The 19,491-nt window shown below is 39.8% G+C and overlaps 1 protein-coding gene across 4 annotated transcripts in view; it reads right to left on the bottom strand.

Moving 5' to 3' along the window:
* Positions 1 to 19,491, bottom strand: part of LOC127445817 (dedicator of cytokinesis protein 9-like) — a 150,196-nt gene that overhangs the window by 85,465 nt on the left and 45,240 nt on the right. The window contains exon 2 of one of the 4 annotated variants that reach the window (XM_051706206.1): positions 4,462 to 4,569. The exons of 2 other annotated variants lie outside the window; for them this stretch is intronic. In XM_051706206.1, coding sequence (XP_051562166.1) covers positions 4,462 to 4,569 — 108 coding nt within the window. Of the gene's footprint in view, positions 1 to 4,461; positions 4,570 to 18,810; positions 19,436 to 19,491 lie in introns of those variants that run through there. One more of the 4 variants, XM_051706207.1, reaches the window with a different exon arrangement.

Here is a 19,491-nt window from a genome sequence, read left to right as displayed (position 1 = left end):
TAAGAGGGGTGATGTAAGCTCGTTGGTAAGGTCACACATCACGTGGTGGAGGAGGCAGGAAATGCGTCATTGCTTACAAGAGAAACTTGCACAGACCACAGACCAAGCACCGTTCGCAAACCAGAACAGTCCAAAACAATTTCAAAACAATAGAAAATAAAATAAAAAATAATTTCCAAATAATAATATTTAAAAAAAACATTACTGCAGTAAAAAAAACATCCTTTATTTCAGGAATTTGCATGCCACTCCCCCAGACATACGGGTATAAAAGGAGCTGGTATGCAACCACTCATTCAGATATTCTCTTCGGAGCTGAGCGGTTCTATTCATTGAAGCTGAATTCATCCGTGAAGTTCATTCACCTCATCTGCTGGATTCTACGGCGCATTTCAGCGGCTTCTCCCCCTCTGCACCCGTAGAGTGCAGAGAACGCCCCTGGGCGCTTCGGCAGAAACAACTAAAAGAGTATATTCTAAAAAGAGTATATTTTCTTTCTAAAAGAGTGGCACACACGGAACGTCTTTTTAAAGATGCCTTTCCGTCTGTGTGTTATTCCTGGTTGTGGTCGATATCTCTCCGCCTCTGATGGCCACGATCGCTGTCTTACGTGTCTGGGCGCTGCCCACGTGGAGACATAGTTCGTGGATGGGTCTTGTCCTCATTGCGAGAACATGACCATGGCAACGTTGTGGTCGCGGCTTGCATTCGTAAGAAAGCAAGCCATCCCAGTGGCTCCCCGCCTCGGTCCTTCTACCTACGGGTATGAGGCTGTGCCGGCTAGCACTGGGGGCGATTTGGGGACCTCAATGGGACTACCCATTGGGTATACCCCCACGGACCTCCCATTCTCCAGCAGGCTTGCTTGCCCCGGTCGGGCGCTCAGACGAGATCGCCGGCTCGTCTCAGGTTTAGTTCGACATCTCATTCAAAGCCGGGAAGAAGACGAGTTATCGAGCGCAGCATCGGAGAGCGGGCTCGTCCAGTCGGACGCAGAGGCTTCGACTGGGCTTCCTCCTTTGGGAATGGTCGCCCAGTCCCAGGCCGATGCGGAAATGACAGACATGCTTTCCAGGGCGGCCGTGAGCGTCAGGCTAGAGTGGAACCCTCCGCTCTCCCCTGAACCCTCGCGGCTCAACGATTGGTTCCTGGGCTCAGGGCGCCGCCCAACGCCATGCCCCGCACCGTTCCTTTCTTCCCGGAAGTGCATGAGGAGCTGAGGAGGCACCTTTTACTGCCCAGTCCCGGTCTTTCAGCTCCCCCGCTCTCGCTACCTTCGATGGCGGAGTGGCCAGGGGGTATTCGGTGATCTCCCAGGTGTATAAGGTGCTCGCAGTGCACTTGTTTCCGCAGAGCGCCACCTTTGCACAAGCTGTGCACAGCCAGGTTCCCATGACTCCTTTTAGGGATCCACTGGAATTGTGATATTGTCAATTAAAAGTGAAATAATTGTAAACAATTGTTGTAAAAATTACTTGTGTCATAAACTACTTGCCAAAGCTATAGTTTGCTAATATTAAATCTGTGGAGTGGTTAAAAAATGAGTTTTAATGACTTCAACCTAAGTGTAAACTTCTGACTTCAACTGTGTGTATGTATATATATATATATATATATATATATATGTCTGTATTTGTACACAGTTTTTTTTTTTATGTATAACTAGGCCTGTATAATCTATATAAAAGATTACATATATATATATATATTCACCCCTCAACCTTATACTATGTTTTAATTTTCATTTTAACGAGTACTGAAGTTTCTTAGTGTCATTATTTTTGTGCAAATTGCTGTTCTACCTCTTCTGAAGCAGCACATAAAAGGTGTGGTCACGTGGCACCTGTTATTTTTCTCAGCGCTATTCAGGATGCACCAATCACAGTCGTTTTTTAAGATTCTTAAAAATATATTTTCTGGAGATTACAAGAGCAGAATTTTATTTGTGTAGTATTTTAGGTCCAGTCCTTGAAGTTGACAGAATTTAACAAGCTTACTTTCAGTGTACAAATGTTTCCTGTCTAAGTCAAAAAATGTCCTGATTTTTGCATGCAGCCCAATGTAGGATTCTGCTTTTACGGACAGCGAGCACTCTCTTGAGGAAGACACCTTTAAATTGAAAGGTTTTTCACTGTTGTGACATCCTCCAGACAAAAAAAACTTTCGATTGCTGCACCTCTCCTCAACAAGCGGCACGATTTGATGTCAAATTCATATCTGTAGTACAAATGGTGCAGGACAATTTGAATAATTAGAGCTAGGGGTATGAACAAAAGTAATAGTGATGCTTGCCTTATTCAAAATTATTAAAATAGATTAAAGAACACATCCTGATCAACTTCAGGCACACTCATTTGCACATGCACACGTGTTTATGTGCATGATTGTAGAAAGGTGTTGTGTCAAATGTCAGGCTGGAACAACAAAGGAAGAGGAGGGGACAGGGAATCTCATTAAACTGCTTCACTCCCTCTGGGTCGAGGGAGGATGTTAAGGGAAAAGCAGACGGCACTCACTGTTTAACTACGCTGTAAATCGTTGTTCCCCCACTTTGATATTAAGAACATGTCAAGGTCACATTTCACCCCAAAATCAAAAGAAAGAAATTATATTTTGCTTAAAGAAAATGAAATAAATCTTAATGGCCTGATTTTATATATATATATATATATATATATATATATATATATATATATATATATATATATATATATGTATATATACACACACAGTGCATTTAGAAAGTATTCAGACTTATGCTAAAATACTTTAAATTATTTTATTTTTTTTACATCAATCTACACTCCATAACCCATAATGACAAATCAAAAACCTGATTTTTGATAACTTTAAAAAGAAAAACTGAAATATCACATTGACATAAGTATTCAGACCCTTAACTCAGTACTTAGTTGAAGCACCTTTGGCAGCAAGTTTTTTGGGTATGATGCGACAAGCTTTGCACACCTGGATATGAGGATTTTCTGCCATTCTTCTCTGCGGATCCTCTCAAGCTCTGTCAGGTTGGACCGTCAGTGGACAGCCATTTTCAGGTCTCTCCAGAGATGTTCGATTGGGTTCATGTCTGGGCTCTGGCTGGGCCACTCAAGGATATTCACAGAGTTGTCCCTAAGCCACTCTTGCGTTGTCTTGGCTGTGTGCTTAGGGTCATTGTCCTGTTGGAAGGTGAACCTTTGACTTCGTCTGAGGTCCAAAATGCTCTGGACCAGGTTTTTATTAAGGATATCTCTGTATTTTGCAGCCTTCAGCTTTCCTTCAACCCCGACCAGTCCCACAGTGCCTGCCACTGAAAAACACCCCACGGCATGATGCTACCAACACCATGCTTCACCACTGGAATGGCATTGTGTAGGTGATGAGCGGTGCCTGGTTTTCTCCATACATGACACTTGGAAGTGGCCAAACAGTTCAATCTTCATTGCATCAGACCAGAGAATCTTGTTTCTCACAGTCTGAGAGTCCTTAGGTGCTTTTTTGCGTGCCTTGCACTGAGGAGAGGCTTCCGTCTGGCCACTCAGCCATAAAGCCCAGATCAGTGGAGTGTTGCAGTGATGGTTGTCCTTCTGCAAGTTTCTCCCATCTCCACACATGATCTCTGGAGCTCAACCAGAGAGACCATCGGGTTCTTGGTCACCTCTCTTACCAAGGCCCTTCTCCCCCGATTGCTCAGTTTGGCCGGGTGGCCAGCTCTAGGAAGAGTCCTGGTTGTTCCAGACTTCTTCCATTTAAGAATTATGGATGCCACTGTGTTCTTGGTAACCTTTAATGCAGCCGAAATTTTTTTGTAGCTTTCCCCAGACTTGTGCCTCAACACAATCCTGTTTGTGAGCTCTGCAGGCAGTCCCTTTGACCTCATGGCTTGATTTTTGACTTTATATAGACAGGTGTGTGCCTTTCCAAATCATGTCCAATCAATAAATTTGCCACCGGTGGACTCCAATCAAAGTGTAGAAACATCTCAAAGATGATCCAGAGAAATGGGATGCGCCTGAGCTACATTTCAAATGTCATAGCATAGGGTATATTTATGTCAATGTGATATTCCAGTTTTTTTCTTTTTAATAAATTTGCAAAGTTATCAAAAATCTGGTTTTTGCTTTGTCATTATGGTGTATGTAGTGTAGATTGATGTGAAAAAAAATAATTTAAAGCATTTTAGCATAAAGCTGCAACATAACAAAATGTGAAAACAATTAAGGGGTCTGAATACTTTCTGAATGCACTGTATATTTAGTGGTTTTTTGAGATGAAATGTGACCTGGACAGATTTCCATGAGATTTCTTCTGGCTGAGTTGTGAATGGCATACAACTACTGTAGAATAGAGTGGTAGAATACAATTTTAAACTTAGCCTTTGTTAGTATACCAGCAGGTAAACAAGCAGTACTAGACATTCTCTAACAGTTCTTTGTAGGTTAGATGGTCAGAAGAGAGACTTACCCCTACAGGTGCTGTTGTTTCCCCCTCTACCTCCATCTCCTCCTGACTCCTGCCCTGTTGAGGGGTCTCACACACTGCATCCTTACGGGCAGCTCGTCCAGCCTTGCCCTGCATGATCCACAACACACACCCTTCAGAAGAACCCAGAGCTAAAGCCTAAAAGTTATAACTGCAGAATAGAGACCCAGACTCTGTCTAGAGCAGCGTTTTAAAGAGAAACTAACACCAGATCTCTGCTACAGCCTGCATACTCTCTCTTTACTGGCTGAGTCTCTCTTTCTGCTCTTCCACTCTTCTCTGCTTCTGAACTTTACCATGTGGAGTTCTCAAGTGTGTTTCTCTAACAGTTCAGTCCCTCCCTTTCTCTTCCTTGTAAGAGTTGAAGACCACTCCTTCACACAGCTGTTCTGGCATGTGTGTGTGTGTGTGTGTGTGTGTGTGTGTGTGTGTGTGTGTGTGTGTGTGTGTGTGTGTGTGTGTGTGTGTGTGTGACCAGTACACTATTGTTATTGTGTTATGTCACACTCATCTGTCCTTCCTCTCTGCTGAAACAGAGATCTGAACTGTCCATTTCACCTGCCAGAGAAAAACAGACAAAGCTAAGGAGAGAAACCACAAGAAGAACAAATAAAGAGACAAAAGCAATGGAAATTCCCTCATTTTGTGATTGGGTTTTGCCAAAAAGAAGGACAAAGTTACTATACAGATTAGTCATATTAAATATGAATGAATATGAATTCATTATACATGATAGTCAGAAAGACATATAATGGTAGAGCATGAAAAAAACAAAAAAGACAGCCAGAGTATAAAACAGCTTTTTGCAGATGGTTTCAAGTCTTGATCCTGATCTGTGTGAAAATATAATTCTGTCTTTTTAACTCCATATCTTACTTAAAGCTGATGTAACTTTTTCAGTGTTAAAATACTTTCTTCTGTAAGCCATTCATAGATACATTTTCTCAAAAACTATAAATACTGTCTCTGTAGTGATATAAAAATTCCTGTGTTAGTTTTGAAAGACCCGCTTAGCTTTCTGAATACGCCACTCGTAGAGGTCTGCAACCCAACCCGGGCTCAACTGGACCCGAGAACCCGATGGGTTTCGGGCCGGGTTCGGGTCAGTTTTTCAAGTAGGACTTTGGGTTCGGGTTATGGTTTGTATGAATGAAAAAATAAACAGGCTTACCGAACTTGTTTCGAGCACGCGCTCTCACTCACACACCCACGAGTTAGGGGCCGTTCACATGAATGTGTTTTTGTGCATTTGTTCTGTTTTCCCATTGTTTTCTTTGTAAAAACATGCTGGACGGATGTCTTTGACATTTACACCATGTCTCGCTTTATCTTCAGCGTCTCACGAGGGACCGGTACATTTTAAACACCATGTCAAGTTAAAAAGAACTTCACATTTTCAAAAACCCATGTTGAGACACCTGCGCTCGTTTTCATTCTTTGCACTGTGTCTAGAATGTTTTTAGTGCAGGTGTCACAAAGATTCAACATTCTAAACAAGTTCAGGCTGCATAGAGGAGACTGTTGCATTGTTTCATATTATTCCATATTGTTCTGCACCAAGTGAAGTTTCAGCGCATAAACAGTTAGACATTGCTTTTTTCCATTCTGCTCTAGTGCACTAAGGTGCTGCTGTGCCTTGTTAAAACTGTATGTTTACTGTTTCAATACTGTTACGAATGTTGCCTATATGCTTACATAAAATACAGCCTAGTGCAACAGTACTTGCTAGAAGTAATTAGATAGTAAGTGATTTCAGGTTTGGGTCGGATTCGGCTTTAAAGGTTGTATTAAACGTGCTTACTAACAATAAAGAGGACAAAATCATTTTTAAAAATACCTCTAAATTACATTCACTGAATTAAAGGGGGGAAAAATACTTTTTATTAAGTTTAATTCAGTAAAGAAATTCACTGCAAAAAAATAAAATAAATCCTATTGTTATCAAGTGTTTTTGTCTTGTTTTACATTTAAAATTATCTAAAAATCCTACGTTGTGAATGCACGTTGCTTTAACAGAGTTTTATATATTTATATTGGAAAATAAGCTAAAACAAAAACAAATCAAAAATGTATTTTTTTGCAGTGTATAATAGGGCGAAGACTACCATCTCTCACCTTTCTATTCACTTCAGTCCATCTTTAACTCACAAAAAAACAAACTCTCTCGTATTAATAAAGCTGCGTATAGCCAATTTACTTCACGATAAGAAATGCACAGTGATATACAGTATTTTGATTCAATAAGTCACGAGCCATCACGTTATAATCTAGCTGAATTAAGCGTGCATGCTCGAGGGATGAGCGTCCCCACGCCAGAGTGTGCATCAGCCGGTTGCAGTTTAAATCTCTCCCACTTAGATCGGGACATTCACACAACTCATAGAAGTGGCGCTGACTGCACAGAGAAATGCCAGTTTCGGAGTTTGTAGTTATTTACATGATCTGCTTCCGTTTTATTTGAACTTTAATAAAGCTATAATGCATTAAATATAACTGCATTTAAGATGTAACGCCGGGGTGTTTCCTTTAAAGAGCTGCAGCTCCGCTTATTCCACAACAAGAGTGCTTCTGTATTTACTTATTTGGTATTTTTGTGATCTACATCACCTGGAGCTGTTTGGAAAGTTTAGAGTGCATCTGGACTGTGAGTTGTGTAATTCTTCATCTCCTCAGTCAGGCGCAAACTGCAGTGCTGCTCTCATGCATCATCATTAGAGTTTAATGTGATCTCATGTTATGTTAAATAAGATCAAACGACTATTCGTCAACGAAAATGTTTGTCGACAATATGTCCATAACATCGACTTATCGTTTCAGCCCTACCCCCAAGTCACGCCATTGGCTGAGTAACGTTGTTGGGTTGGGACTAGCTGACTGTTTTACCAACAGCAGAAGAGGGTTGTATTCAGAAAGCTGTTTTGAAAACATTGTTTATTTTTGCAATACCGTTAGGTGGCGCTAGTTTTCAAAAATTACATACTTCAGCTTTAAGTACAAAAAAACACTTTCATATTATAAACAACTAATATCCTTCAGAGTACATTCACACAGCGCAATAACACACACACACACACACACACAGATCATCTTATCTGTTTTAGTCCAGCACCGTTGCATTTTCGTAGCAAAAGCAAGTACACAAACAAATATTTACATATTAAATATTTTGCTTCCTGTAGTCACTTTTCAGGGGTCAAAGGGCAAGATAGCACATTAGTGAGTTGTAAAATGCCAGTAGAGAAAATTATTCATTATAAATAATTAAATATATTACTAACTCGATTTCTAAGCAATTGTTAAAGGGATAGTTTACCCAAAAATGAAAATTATGTTATCATTCACCTGGAGGACATTACAACAATGAAAAAAAAAAATCCATACACTTAGACTGAAGGAGGGACCTGATATATCAGAGGTGGGCTCTTCTGACAGGACCAGTAAGCAACCACCCAAAACAACCTAGCAACTGCATTGTAACACACTAACAACCACACAGCACACCTTATATTTTACCTAAAAATGAAAATTCTGTCATCATTCACTCACCCTCATGCTGTTCCAAACCTATATGACCTTTTTTCTTCAGTGAAACAGAAGTTAGTCTCAGTCATGTCAAGACAAGTCTTTATTTATAGAGCACATTTAAAAACAACAGAAGTTGACCCAAAGTGCTTTATAGATCAAACAAACAAAATGACAGAGTGATTTAATATAAAACATAATAAAATAAATAAAAACATTTAAAATACAACATCATGTATTTATCTATTTTAAACTATTCAATGATCTATTCAAAAACTACAGAATATAAATATGTTTTTAAAGAAGATTTAAAAATGGCTAATGATGAAGCTGACCTCACATAGAAAGGGAGACTGTTCCAGAGATTAGGACCTATCACAGAAAAGGCACGGTCACCCTTAGATCTATAGCGACAACGAGGAACCCAGTCAGTCACATGTTCCACCTGACATCTTTTGTGTTCCAAGGAGGAAAGAAGTCATACAGGTTCGGAACAACATGAGGGTGAGTGAATGATGACAGAACTTTCATTTTTAGGTGAAATATGAGGTGTTCTAAGTGGTTGTTAGTGTGTTACAATGCAGTTGCTAGGTTGTTTTGGGCAGTAGTTACTAGTTCAGTCAAAAGAACCCACCTCTGATATATCAGGTCCCTACTTCAATCTAAATCTATGGATTTTTTTTTCACCTTTGTAATGTCCTCCAGGCAAAAAAACTCTTGATTGCGGCACCTCTCCTCAACAAGCAGCACGATTTGAGGTCACATTCATGTCTGTAGGACAAATGGTGCAGGATGAGTTTAATAATTAGGGCTTGGGGTATGAACAAAATGCTTGGCTTATTCAACATTTTTAAAATAGACTAGATCTATCACTCAAACCAAATTCTGTATATGTGAGTGACTTTATTTAATTGTATCTCTACACGTGCAAACAACAATAGCTTGTCTAAGGCAATTAAATATATGAAGCACATCAATAACTTACGCAAATACACACACACCCACATACACACACTCTGTTCTCCACACCCTTAGGCCACGGCATAAGCTTGGGTGAGTTGCATAATCCCACTTTGACGTAATATTTGGGAAGTTTCCCAAAGGGAGTCAGGGTAGGGAGCCAGGGTGGGGGCCACAGATTGAAAAAACACAAATCTAGAAACCCCTTCCTCATTGTACACACCCATCCACAGTGGGAGCTTCACAGCTGGGCCTGAACTTAAGCCAGCTGGTGCGGTGTAACGTAGCTGACAGCACGATGAGAGACTCGTACTGAATTTTATGCACCGTTCAGTGAAAGTGAAAACTATAGAGCAACGCATTATTCTGAGATGAGCTGAGAGCATCAGATTAAAAGCATGTGTGATATATGATCTCAGCAGAGAGAGGCTCACAGAACTAGATCATGGAAAATTTGATGATGTTTTCTTCAAAATGGGAGAAATATGCAGCCCAGCTAGAGACGGGTCACTAAAATTAATTCATGTGTGCAGAAGTGGTGGTGCTGTTCTATTCTAATAATCTGCTCGTCTCTCTAGGAAACCGTTACCTTGATGTCAATGTATTTCAAAAGCTTATGTGGCAGTCTGAGACGTGGTCTAGAGGTGAAACACATGCTCCAGATACATCGTTCCAGCCTTTGCATCAAACATCTCCTCATCATCTGTGTTGCAGAGCCACGCATGCTGTCAGCTATAACCAATACACGCCAGGCATGCAAGGGACACTTCAATCACAACTTCCTCAATATCAACTTAGTCATTAGAATTGCTGTAATCATTAATTGGCATTTATTTATTTATAAATGGCAGACAGTTTTATTCAAAGTGATTTACATTGCAATCAAGGTATACATTTATTAAATGTATGCATTCCTTGAGAATTAAACCCATGATCTTGGAATTGCTAGCACCATGCTTTAGCAATTGAGCTACAAGAACACACTCCACACTGGCTCAAATTATTTCAATTTTGGACAGTGGTTTCACAGGCTTTCTTATAATACAGTTACCAAGTAAACTCAACTTAAATACTGAATGTAACCTAACAGACTTGAGTAAATCACCCTAAAATTAGACATGTCAAACTAGAATTACTGTAGACAACAATAACAACTGGACAAAAATTAGACAACTAATTATATCTGTTTCAGTTAAAGTTGAAATATGTAACTTTTTCTATGTTAAAATACTTTCTCCTATCCCAGTTTAAAATGCAGAGAAAACTATAAGTAAGCCGTTTGTAGGTAAATTTTTTTCAAAAACTGTAAAGACTGTGTCTCTGTGGCGCTATAAAATGTCCTGTTTGTTTTGAGTGACCCATCTCAAAAGACACAACAACATTAGCTGCGTTTCCACTATCGGGCCAAATGAGGGCATGCTAGTGTGTGCCATGGCCAGTTGCATTCCCACTGTCACTTCCTGGGCTTCTCCTTACCGCCTCAGGGGTTTATTGGGGCCAATGGCCTTTGGCCCGGCGATTACCCTTGGGCCAAACAAGGCCAACTGGGGTGTGAGGCGGGGTGAATGTCAAAGGTGGAGTTTCGCCGAACTTGCCAGGTTGTGAATCCAGTGCACAATGATACAGAGTCATTAAAAATGTTACATTTGCGGGTACAGTACAAATCCGTTAAAACGCACTAAGAAAGAACTTTCCATGGTTCGAGGTCATGGATGGTGTGCTGGGACATTGTCCTGCTGTTAGTGGAGAGACCACTGGCAGTTACAGTTGGTGAGTTGTCAAAGCTAACATACAGTATCTTGCTAGCTAGCTAATGTTTACAAATTATATAAACTCGATATTCTAGATAACTAGATAACATGATACCTCAGCTTGAGTTTCCCTCTTGCTTGTGAAATGGGCGGGTTGTGTGACATTGGCACCAGGGCGTTGTATTAAGGGTGGGTTTTAGGGCAACACTGCTGGGCTATTGGCCTGATGGTGGGAAAGCTGACCGATTTTGGTATCGCGGCTTGAGGTCCGAGGCTTTTGTCCCCGACTGGCCAGTTGATAGCCCTGGCTCACACTGGACCCAAGGTGGAAAAGCAGCTATTGACTCAACCAATGGCATGAGTTGGAGGTGGGACTATCTCTTTGTTTGACCAACAGCAGACAGGGGTGGATTCAGAAATCTGTTTTGAAAACAACGTTTATTTTTACATTCCATTCGGTGGCACAAATAGCGCAGAAATTACAAACTTCAGCTTTAACTTTCAGCTTGCAACAGTGCACAATAAGTATAGTGTTGGCAAGAAGCTCAATGAAGTGGAGTTTGGTTGCAGTATTATAAGGTCATAAGTAAAATAACTCCTTATTGAGTAAAGCAATCTCTATTATACCCAATATGTAATTGTCCTCAACCTATATTCAAGCTCCACTCTTCACCACAAAACTCCAATGTTACAGAAACTCTTCTAAATCTCAACATAACAAATCATTAAATTTACTAACAACTAAATACTAAATACCCCAAACTCATGCCACAGGTTGAATGAATGTTGTTGTGTCAAGCTGGAACAGTTGCTTAAAGGGGTCATGACATGAGGAATCAAATTTTCCTTGATATTTTGACAAACAAGAGATTGTTGTACTATAAAAACATACTGCAAGTTTTAGAACTGGAAACTTCCCCCTTAATAGAAAAAGAGCATTTATTTAAACCAAGCTGCAAAACCGACTCCGATTGTAATTTGTGAATTGTGACATCACAAGAACTAAGTACATCTGCCTCTTCAGCAAGACATCTATGACTATTTTTAATTACTGCACCCTTAACCCCGCTCACTGGTGCTCAGTCAGACAGGTGAAGAGGAGAGTGATGGGCCTGTAATGGGAAATTTACTGTATCTACACCAAAGGGTACTTACACAGGACACCTTCATCTGGATTTAAATGTTTTTCTACATAAACATGCACTAGACGAACGGCTTTGACCATTATCATTTATCTCGTGCCGCTTTTTAAAAAAGGGATGTCAAATTATATCTCTAAAAAGGAGACCCCTATTCTGTTTCATTCAGCTACACTGTCTTGCTGTTTTGAAGGCATCCTATACCGTTTTTGCACCTATCTGTGCTATTTAAAGTATTTTGTAAACATGGACTAGATGGTCAATTTAATGGGTTTCCGGTGACATGTGCCACGTTTTAAGACTGGTACAAGCGTAACTTTTAAAAAAACTTGTCTCATTCTGCTGCTGCCACAGACTGGGAGAAACACATGCCATTCTGTGTGTAAAAGAACACAGAAGATGTGAGATTTCACACATTTGAAGACCAGGATTTCTGCTTTGGCCTATTGAAGAACATAACATCACCTTGGATTGTACTATGTTTGTGTATCCTGAACATTTTAGCGTGGACTGTATATGTTTTCGGCTCATATCAGTGTGGATTGCTTGTGAAACAATCATAATATGATTCAAGCTTTGCAAAGGAACTGTTCGAAGGAAGGGGCTGTTAGAAACACTATTGGACCTGACCGCACAACCAGAACAGTTTTACTCATGAATATTTCAAATGTCATTACTGTCTGATAGTTTAAGGTGCTCCTGTGTTTTAGTGAAAAGTTTAATATATTTGAATCCAATGTGTTGGGTGTACATTATATGTAAACCCTGAAATTTAGTTTTATAATGTTGTGGAGCTTGTTCATTCTCTTCCGATTGAGTTTCAAACATGGCTGTATTATTTGAGGGGCTGCATGATGTTAGCCAGTCATAACAGTGGGCATTTACATTGAAGTATAAAGGAGGCACTGAGGTCAAAACCAAGCGTTTCAGACAGAGGTTTAGAGGCAGGGTGGAAAATTATTATATATTACTAAATAATGACTGTTTTGGTACTATAATTTTTATAGCTCCAAAGAGACACAGTGTTTACAGTTTAAAACAAAAATAACCTAAGAATGGCTTACTTACAGTATATTTGTCTCTGCATGTGATAGGAGTATGTACCTGTATTTTAACACCAAAAAAGTTCATACTTCAGCTTTAATTAAACTGAACAAGCAGCAAAAATATTTTTTGGAGTAAAGGTTTATTATATTAACGTATTTATTTCTACATAAATTATTATCAGTTTAATGCATTCTATGTACATATTATTAACAATATTATGTACAGGTATCTAGTTAATATTTGTTACATGGACATATCTTTAAAAATGTGCCTGTCCAAGGAGGATGGGCTCCCCCAGCCCCCTTCCCCCAAAGTCCTATCAAGGTTCATCCTACTTAACATCTTTGGGTGTTTTTCCTTGCCAGTCGCCTTTAGCTTACTCACTGGGGGTATTAAGGCTCTATTTTCTGTAAAGCAGCTTTGGAACAATATGTATAGTGAAAAGTGCTATACAAATCAAACTGACCTGACTTGACATTGAGGCTCCAATCTGGCTTTGTTTAAACTCCTAACCCTAAGTATTGATCTCCTGCAATTAATTCAGAACTTTTCAAACTGCATTCAAACTTTTTATTTTAGATAAGTTCAGCCTTAGGTGTGATTTGGTTTTTGTAGACTTTATACTTTTTAAGGAATTTATGATTTAAGTTTACATTAAGCACTTTTTCCCCACCAAGCCGAACGATTCTGAACACAGTAAGTAACAGTTCCAGTAGAATTTCCACTTGAGCACAACTCAGTACAGTTAAACTACAAATCATTCTCAGCCCAGATTTCTCAGCATGGTTAGCATTCTGGTGAAATGCCTTTAGCTCATGGTGATTCACAGCTGGTCACTTGTTCAGTCAGTCTGTTCTAATTTGATTCTAATTTGTGGAAAAGCAGTATTGATATAATGTTCAGCAGTCAAAATGTGACGTAACGTAATATTTTCTTTCTTAATTGTGATTGTCCTTTTTTCTTACACTTATGTGCATACTTAATTGTGATTGGTGTTGACTTTCTTGCATATATTGCAGGCTGATCTCACTGTAAATTCGACAACAGTAGGTTGAAAGTTCTTCAGCTGAAATCAATCTGTGCTTACTGAAATTTGAAACACTGCCCCCAGTTGCTGAAGCTGGAAGTGTTGTTGAACGTATGGGCACATGTGATAGAGGAATGCAACTAGACCCGTGCCCGATAGGACCCGAGAACCCGACGGGTTTCGGGACGGGTTCGGGTCAGTTTTTCAAGTAGGACTTTGGGTTCAGGTAATTAATGAAAAAATATACAGGCATACCAAACTTGTTTCGTGCACACTCTCTCACTCACAGACACTGTCTGTTCTGTTTTCCCATTGTTTTCCTATGTAAACACATGCTGGACGAATGTTTTTAACTGTTGCACCATATCTCACTGTTTCTTCAGCTTGTTGCGTAGGACCGGCACATTTTAAACACCGTGTCAAGTTAAAAAGAACTTAACATTTTCAAAAACGCATGTCAAGACACATTTTAGCACAGATGTCTATTAGGTGTATTATTCCAGTTTGTTCTGCACCAAGCAAAGTTTATGCGCTTAATAAACGTTTAGGCAATGTTTTTTTCCTTCTTCTCTAGTGTACTGAGGGGCTGACGTGCCTTGTTAAAACTGTATATGTTTACTGTTTCAATACTGTTACGAACAAAGCTAACATAAAATACAGCCTATTGCAACAGTACTTAGGAGAAGAAATTATAAAGACAGTAAGCAATTTTGGGTTCGGGGAGGGATCGAGCTTAAAATCTGTTTGTATCATTCAGGCCGGGTAGGGCTGGGCAGAGGTGGAAAGTAACGAATTACAACTACTCTCATTACAGTACTTGAGTACATTTTTCACATAACTTTTTTAAGTATAAATAAATAATAGTGCTTTTACTTGAGTTGATTCAACTTCGCTACAGTTATTTTTCACCACAATTACAAAGTACAAAAAAATTCATAATATTTCAGAATTTTTGGGAAGAAGAAAGTTATAAGCGCTAAATCTGTTTATAAACTATAATGCGCTGTGCGCAGCACAATGGAAGCCCACAGGGCACAGCGTCATGAGCACAGCAGTTTGCATAAACTGCCACCGGTGTCCTCTCTTCTCTAGTTTCTTCGAGACTTTCTGCCTTGTCACTATAGAAGAACTGTAATACTGTGATTTTCTGCATATTTCATTTTATTCTGGAAAGGAGCCTTTCATTCAGGGACCGTCTGAACATGTTTAACCACTGATCAAACTTCACTTGTTTTTAAGGTAGTCAATGTTTTAACTGTGTTAAACATAAACACAATGTGCACTATATGGCCAAAAGTTTGTGGACACCCCCTTCTAATTAACAAATTTGGTTACTCCATTAAATCCAGTAAAGAAAAATATTAATGTTTCTTTATGTAATGGCTTGGGCTTTGTGTGCTTCCAAATTTGTGGCAACTGTTTGTGGATTGCCCTTTCCTGTTCCAGCATGACAATGCCCCTGTGAACAAAGTGAGGTCCATAAAGAAATGGTTTACTGTGTATGGCATGTAAGAAATTGACTGGCCTGCACAAAGCCCAGACCTGAACCCCACTGATCACATTTGGGGTGAACTGGAACAGCAACTGTAAGTCAGGCCCCATCGACCAGCATCAGTTCCTGACCTCACTGATAGCCTTGTGTCTGAATGAGAGCAAATCCCTGCAGCCATGTTACTACATACAGTATAGTGGAAAGCCTTCCCAAAAGAGTGGAAGCTGTTATTACAGCAAAGGGGGAAATTCATGCCTAAGGTTTTGAAATCAAATGTTCATCAAGCACATATGGTGTCCACAAACTTTTGGCCATATAGTGTAGTTTGACATACTGTATATGTGGGGATATCTTGTTTACTTGCTACTATATGTCCAGTGGCGATTTTAGGGGGTGGCCTGTGGTGGCCTGGGCCACCCCTGAAATCTCATTGGCCACCCTGTGGCCACCCCAGAACCGACTGGTAGTTCATCATGTTCATCAACACAAGAACGAAGAACCAATAGAAACACCTGTCAATCAAAGATGACATCTCAGGTCATTTGTTGATTTAGAGCCACACTGACCCAGGGTCAGTTTTATATTTCTGACCATTATAGTAGTGGTGGGACTGAAGCTGTGTGAGCTGATCTTTGATCAGTGGGGGGAGGGGCAGGCCGCGGGTGGCCAGGGAGGTGCAGCAGGTCGCGGGCGCAGCAGGCGCCAGATCCGGAGTATAACGGTCGGTCAGAAGCACGAAGCTGACACGAGCTAGCGTCTACCTCCAACTTCCAATGAGTTGACGACGTCGATTTGTGGTCAAAAAGAAAGCTGTTATTTGAGAGGTATGTTCATCTAATCTATCGTTTAATTTATCCCGAATTTCCATGTGAAAGTGAAAACATTTTTTCATTGTTACAGTAGTCAGGTTAAAGAGTAAGGTAGACCCTACACCACATTCAACATGTTATCTTTATATTGACATGAAATATGAAATGCCATGTTTTCTGATTTAATGATGGAGGTGTGTAAAGCGTTTTACAGATGTATATGTTCAATAGCTAAATTTATATATATGCCTAACCTGTGTGTGAAATGCAAGGGTTTGTGCTGTGACTGTACTTTAAATCTTTACATGAGTTATTTATGAGCTCTTTATGTGTATTATTGGTCAGTCAGACCAATAAAATCTTCAAAGTTTTTATACCTTTTTGACATTTTAAATATGCAGAGGCAGGGCAAATTGCACTTAAATTCCGCAAATGATTTGACTAACTATTTTATTTGGTAATATTCAAAGTAATTGAAGCTATTTGAACATGTGGAAAATAAACCTGAGTAGATACTGTAAACAGAGTTTTGTTTTTTACTGTATACAGAGCTCAATCTGCAATTTTGGGGTTTCCAGACAGACACCTATAAGCCCTCGTAGCCAATTTTACACACTGATTTGTACCCAATTTAACAATATTTCTGCTGGACAGTGCAGTTATAGCTAATAAATGAATTAATAATTGATTGAATGATTGATTGAATTGCGCCTCAATCAGTTATCACCTGTACTTGTATCTCTATATGATTATACACTATACCTGATGTTATACGCAGATTAATTCTCTACAATGAGAATAGCTCTTAAAAATGTGTAACTGACGTTTCCTAAACAATTACTGATTTAAAAATGGATGTTATGTTAAAATAACCAGAGATTCCCAGAAACTGTAATAGGTTGAAATAGAACAGGAATAGAAAACTGTCAAATGTCAAAACAACAGTCTGATATTGAATACAAACAATTCAGTGAATGCTACATGAGTTTAAGAATTCATTTATTCTACATGTGTAGATGTTGAAGCAAAGCAATGTGATATTTACACATTTTGATCATGTGCCATTCATAAAGGTTCTCCCGGTATCGCCACCCCACACTAGGTCTGTGCCACATCTTGGCCACCCCAGTAAAAATGTCCTGGATACGCCACTGTATATGTCTAAAACAAACTTTTAAATACCTTAGAAAGATACAATGCCAATAGTGTCGGAAATTAACAGGGACTCGGGGCAAAAAAGCCACAGAAATTCAAAATATGGAGGCAAAAATTGCCCACGCAACGAGTTCCCGTGTTTTATTAATAATATTTGATATAGTTACAATTACATACAGTGCGATCTTTTGACTTTTCACTGAACCCATCACGCGCACAGACGTGCTCTCTACTTCTATCAATCTGCATCAGTTCGGTATTGTACTCCCACGTTAAATTCCATAAGAGTTCGCCCCTCTTGTTCAAAATTAACTGTCCTAGCGGTTAACACTCTTGCTTATGGTGCTGTACTGTATTTCCTTGCCCTGTGCTGCTGATTATCTGTCTGAAAAGCCTCACCCGCTAGAGGCCAAAAGTGCGCAAGGGATGGATGTTATATAAAGAAGGAATGAGAAATCACAAAACATAATGTAACCAAATGCTACAATTTACTTAATAATAATATCTCAATATGTTAAATAACCATAATGTTAATTAAGACTTTATTATTTCAACTGTAATTCAATAATACATTTATAGAACAACCACTTTTAGTGTTTGTATCAATCATATCTCTCACTAAACTTTATGTGAAATGTTTATTTTTGCCTTCATATTTGCTGAGGTATTGAGTTCTTACAAGTTGCTTTACACTTGCAAGTCAAATTTTGGTTTTTAAAATAGGCAAAAAGAAACACATTTCTCCTGAAATTCTATTTTCTCCTAAAGTCTATTGTTTTAGAGAGAGGAAGGCTATGCCATGCATTACTGTTTTGAAAAACAATCTCTAACCAGGATAGAGAGGGAAGTGGACGGCCAGATGCACAACAAAAAGACCCCCCCCCCTTTTTAGAGGGAATCGCGCTCATCATTGATTAGGTGAATGAGATTACTTCCTGGTTTTCACAGGACCAGAACCTCTGAGGCTCTGAGGCTGCTTGCACAACCACAGGAAAAGGTAAACACAATTAAATTGATGCAAAGATGTCTGATGGGAGATACTGCTTGTCAGTAACTGGGTAGAATGGGGTCGATGTCAGGGTACCGAAACATTCGGTAGCAACATGTCAACTTCCCATTTGATCATGTTGATTTAACCATTCTATACCACCTTTACTCTGCACAGTGACAGTTTTGATTCCTTTGCACAGCCAACATGATGACAAAAGTGTCATTGATGAAGCATTTCATTTCATCGAACCAAAGCCAAAAAACCTAAGCCTCTCAGCAAACTGTTACTTCAGATCATAGAGTGCTGAGTAATACTGTTAGAGATGGAAGCCAATAACTCCTTGCTATAACCACAGTTACAATACCCACATTCAAACCCACCTCTAATATTGTCAAGCACAAAGTCAAACTATCAAATAGGAAAACACACACACATTACCAATGCTACTGCTTGTGGTGTTACTGCCAGTGATTCTCTGTGGCTGAGTGTGTCTTCCTCCTCCGCTGGCTCTGCTGCCTCCAGCTCCGGTTTACACACATATCCACAGTTCCTGTGCAACACACGCCGCAGTCTCTCAAACAGGATCACACTCGCAGTGCAACCCATAGCACCTGGAACCAGAAACATATACACACACCTCCCTGAGCAGATCAGATCTAACTCCTTCAACTGTCAGCCCAAGTTCCTCCTGGACCGCTATTAGGCACTGATCCGAAGCCTAGTGAGAACCAGAGACAGAATCAGCCTCAGATATCCAGACCCAACACAAAGCTCTCTGTTCTGGGACACATCACTCCATCATTCACCCTAAACCAGGATAAGAGCAAAAGAGAAGGGAGGAGGTTTCCTCCTCAGGGATGACAATGGACTGACTTCATTCAATCAAATGAGGGAGATTCTAATTTAGCAGCTCCCTAAAAGTGTGTTTTTGTCTGTAACAGCCCTCGGGAGAGTTACGATGGCATGTTCTTAAGTAGAAAAAGACTTTGCTCCACTGAATCTAGGGCACGAGGCAGAGAAATGCTGAGGATTGAAAGAAGAGATTGAGTGATGAGCTGCTTTCAGAATCAGTGCTGGGCGTCGACTCCTCCACTGCCTGGAGACGCTGATGTTTCTCTC

Source organism: Myxocyprinus asiaticus, chromosome 9 (genome assembly GCF_019703515.2).
Source record: "Myxocyprinus asiaticus isolate MX2 ecotype Aquarium Trade chromosome 9, UBuf_Myxa_2, whole genome shotgun sequence".
NCBI classification, from domain to species: Eukaryota; Metazoa; Chordata; class Actinopteri; order Cypriniformes; family Catostomidae; genus Myxocyprinus; species Myxocyprinus asiaticus.
The sequence above is the reverse complement of the archived record's forward strand: the minus strand, read 5'-3'. Positions and strand labels throughout refer to the sequence as shown.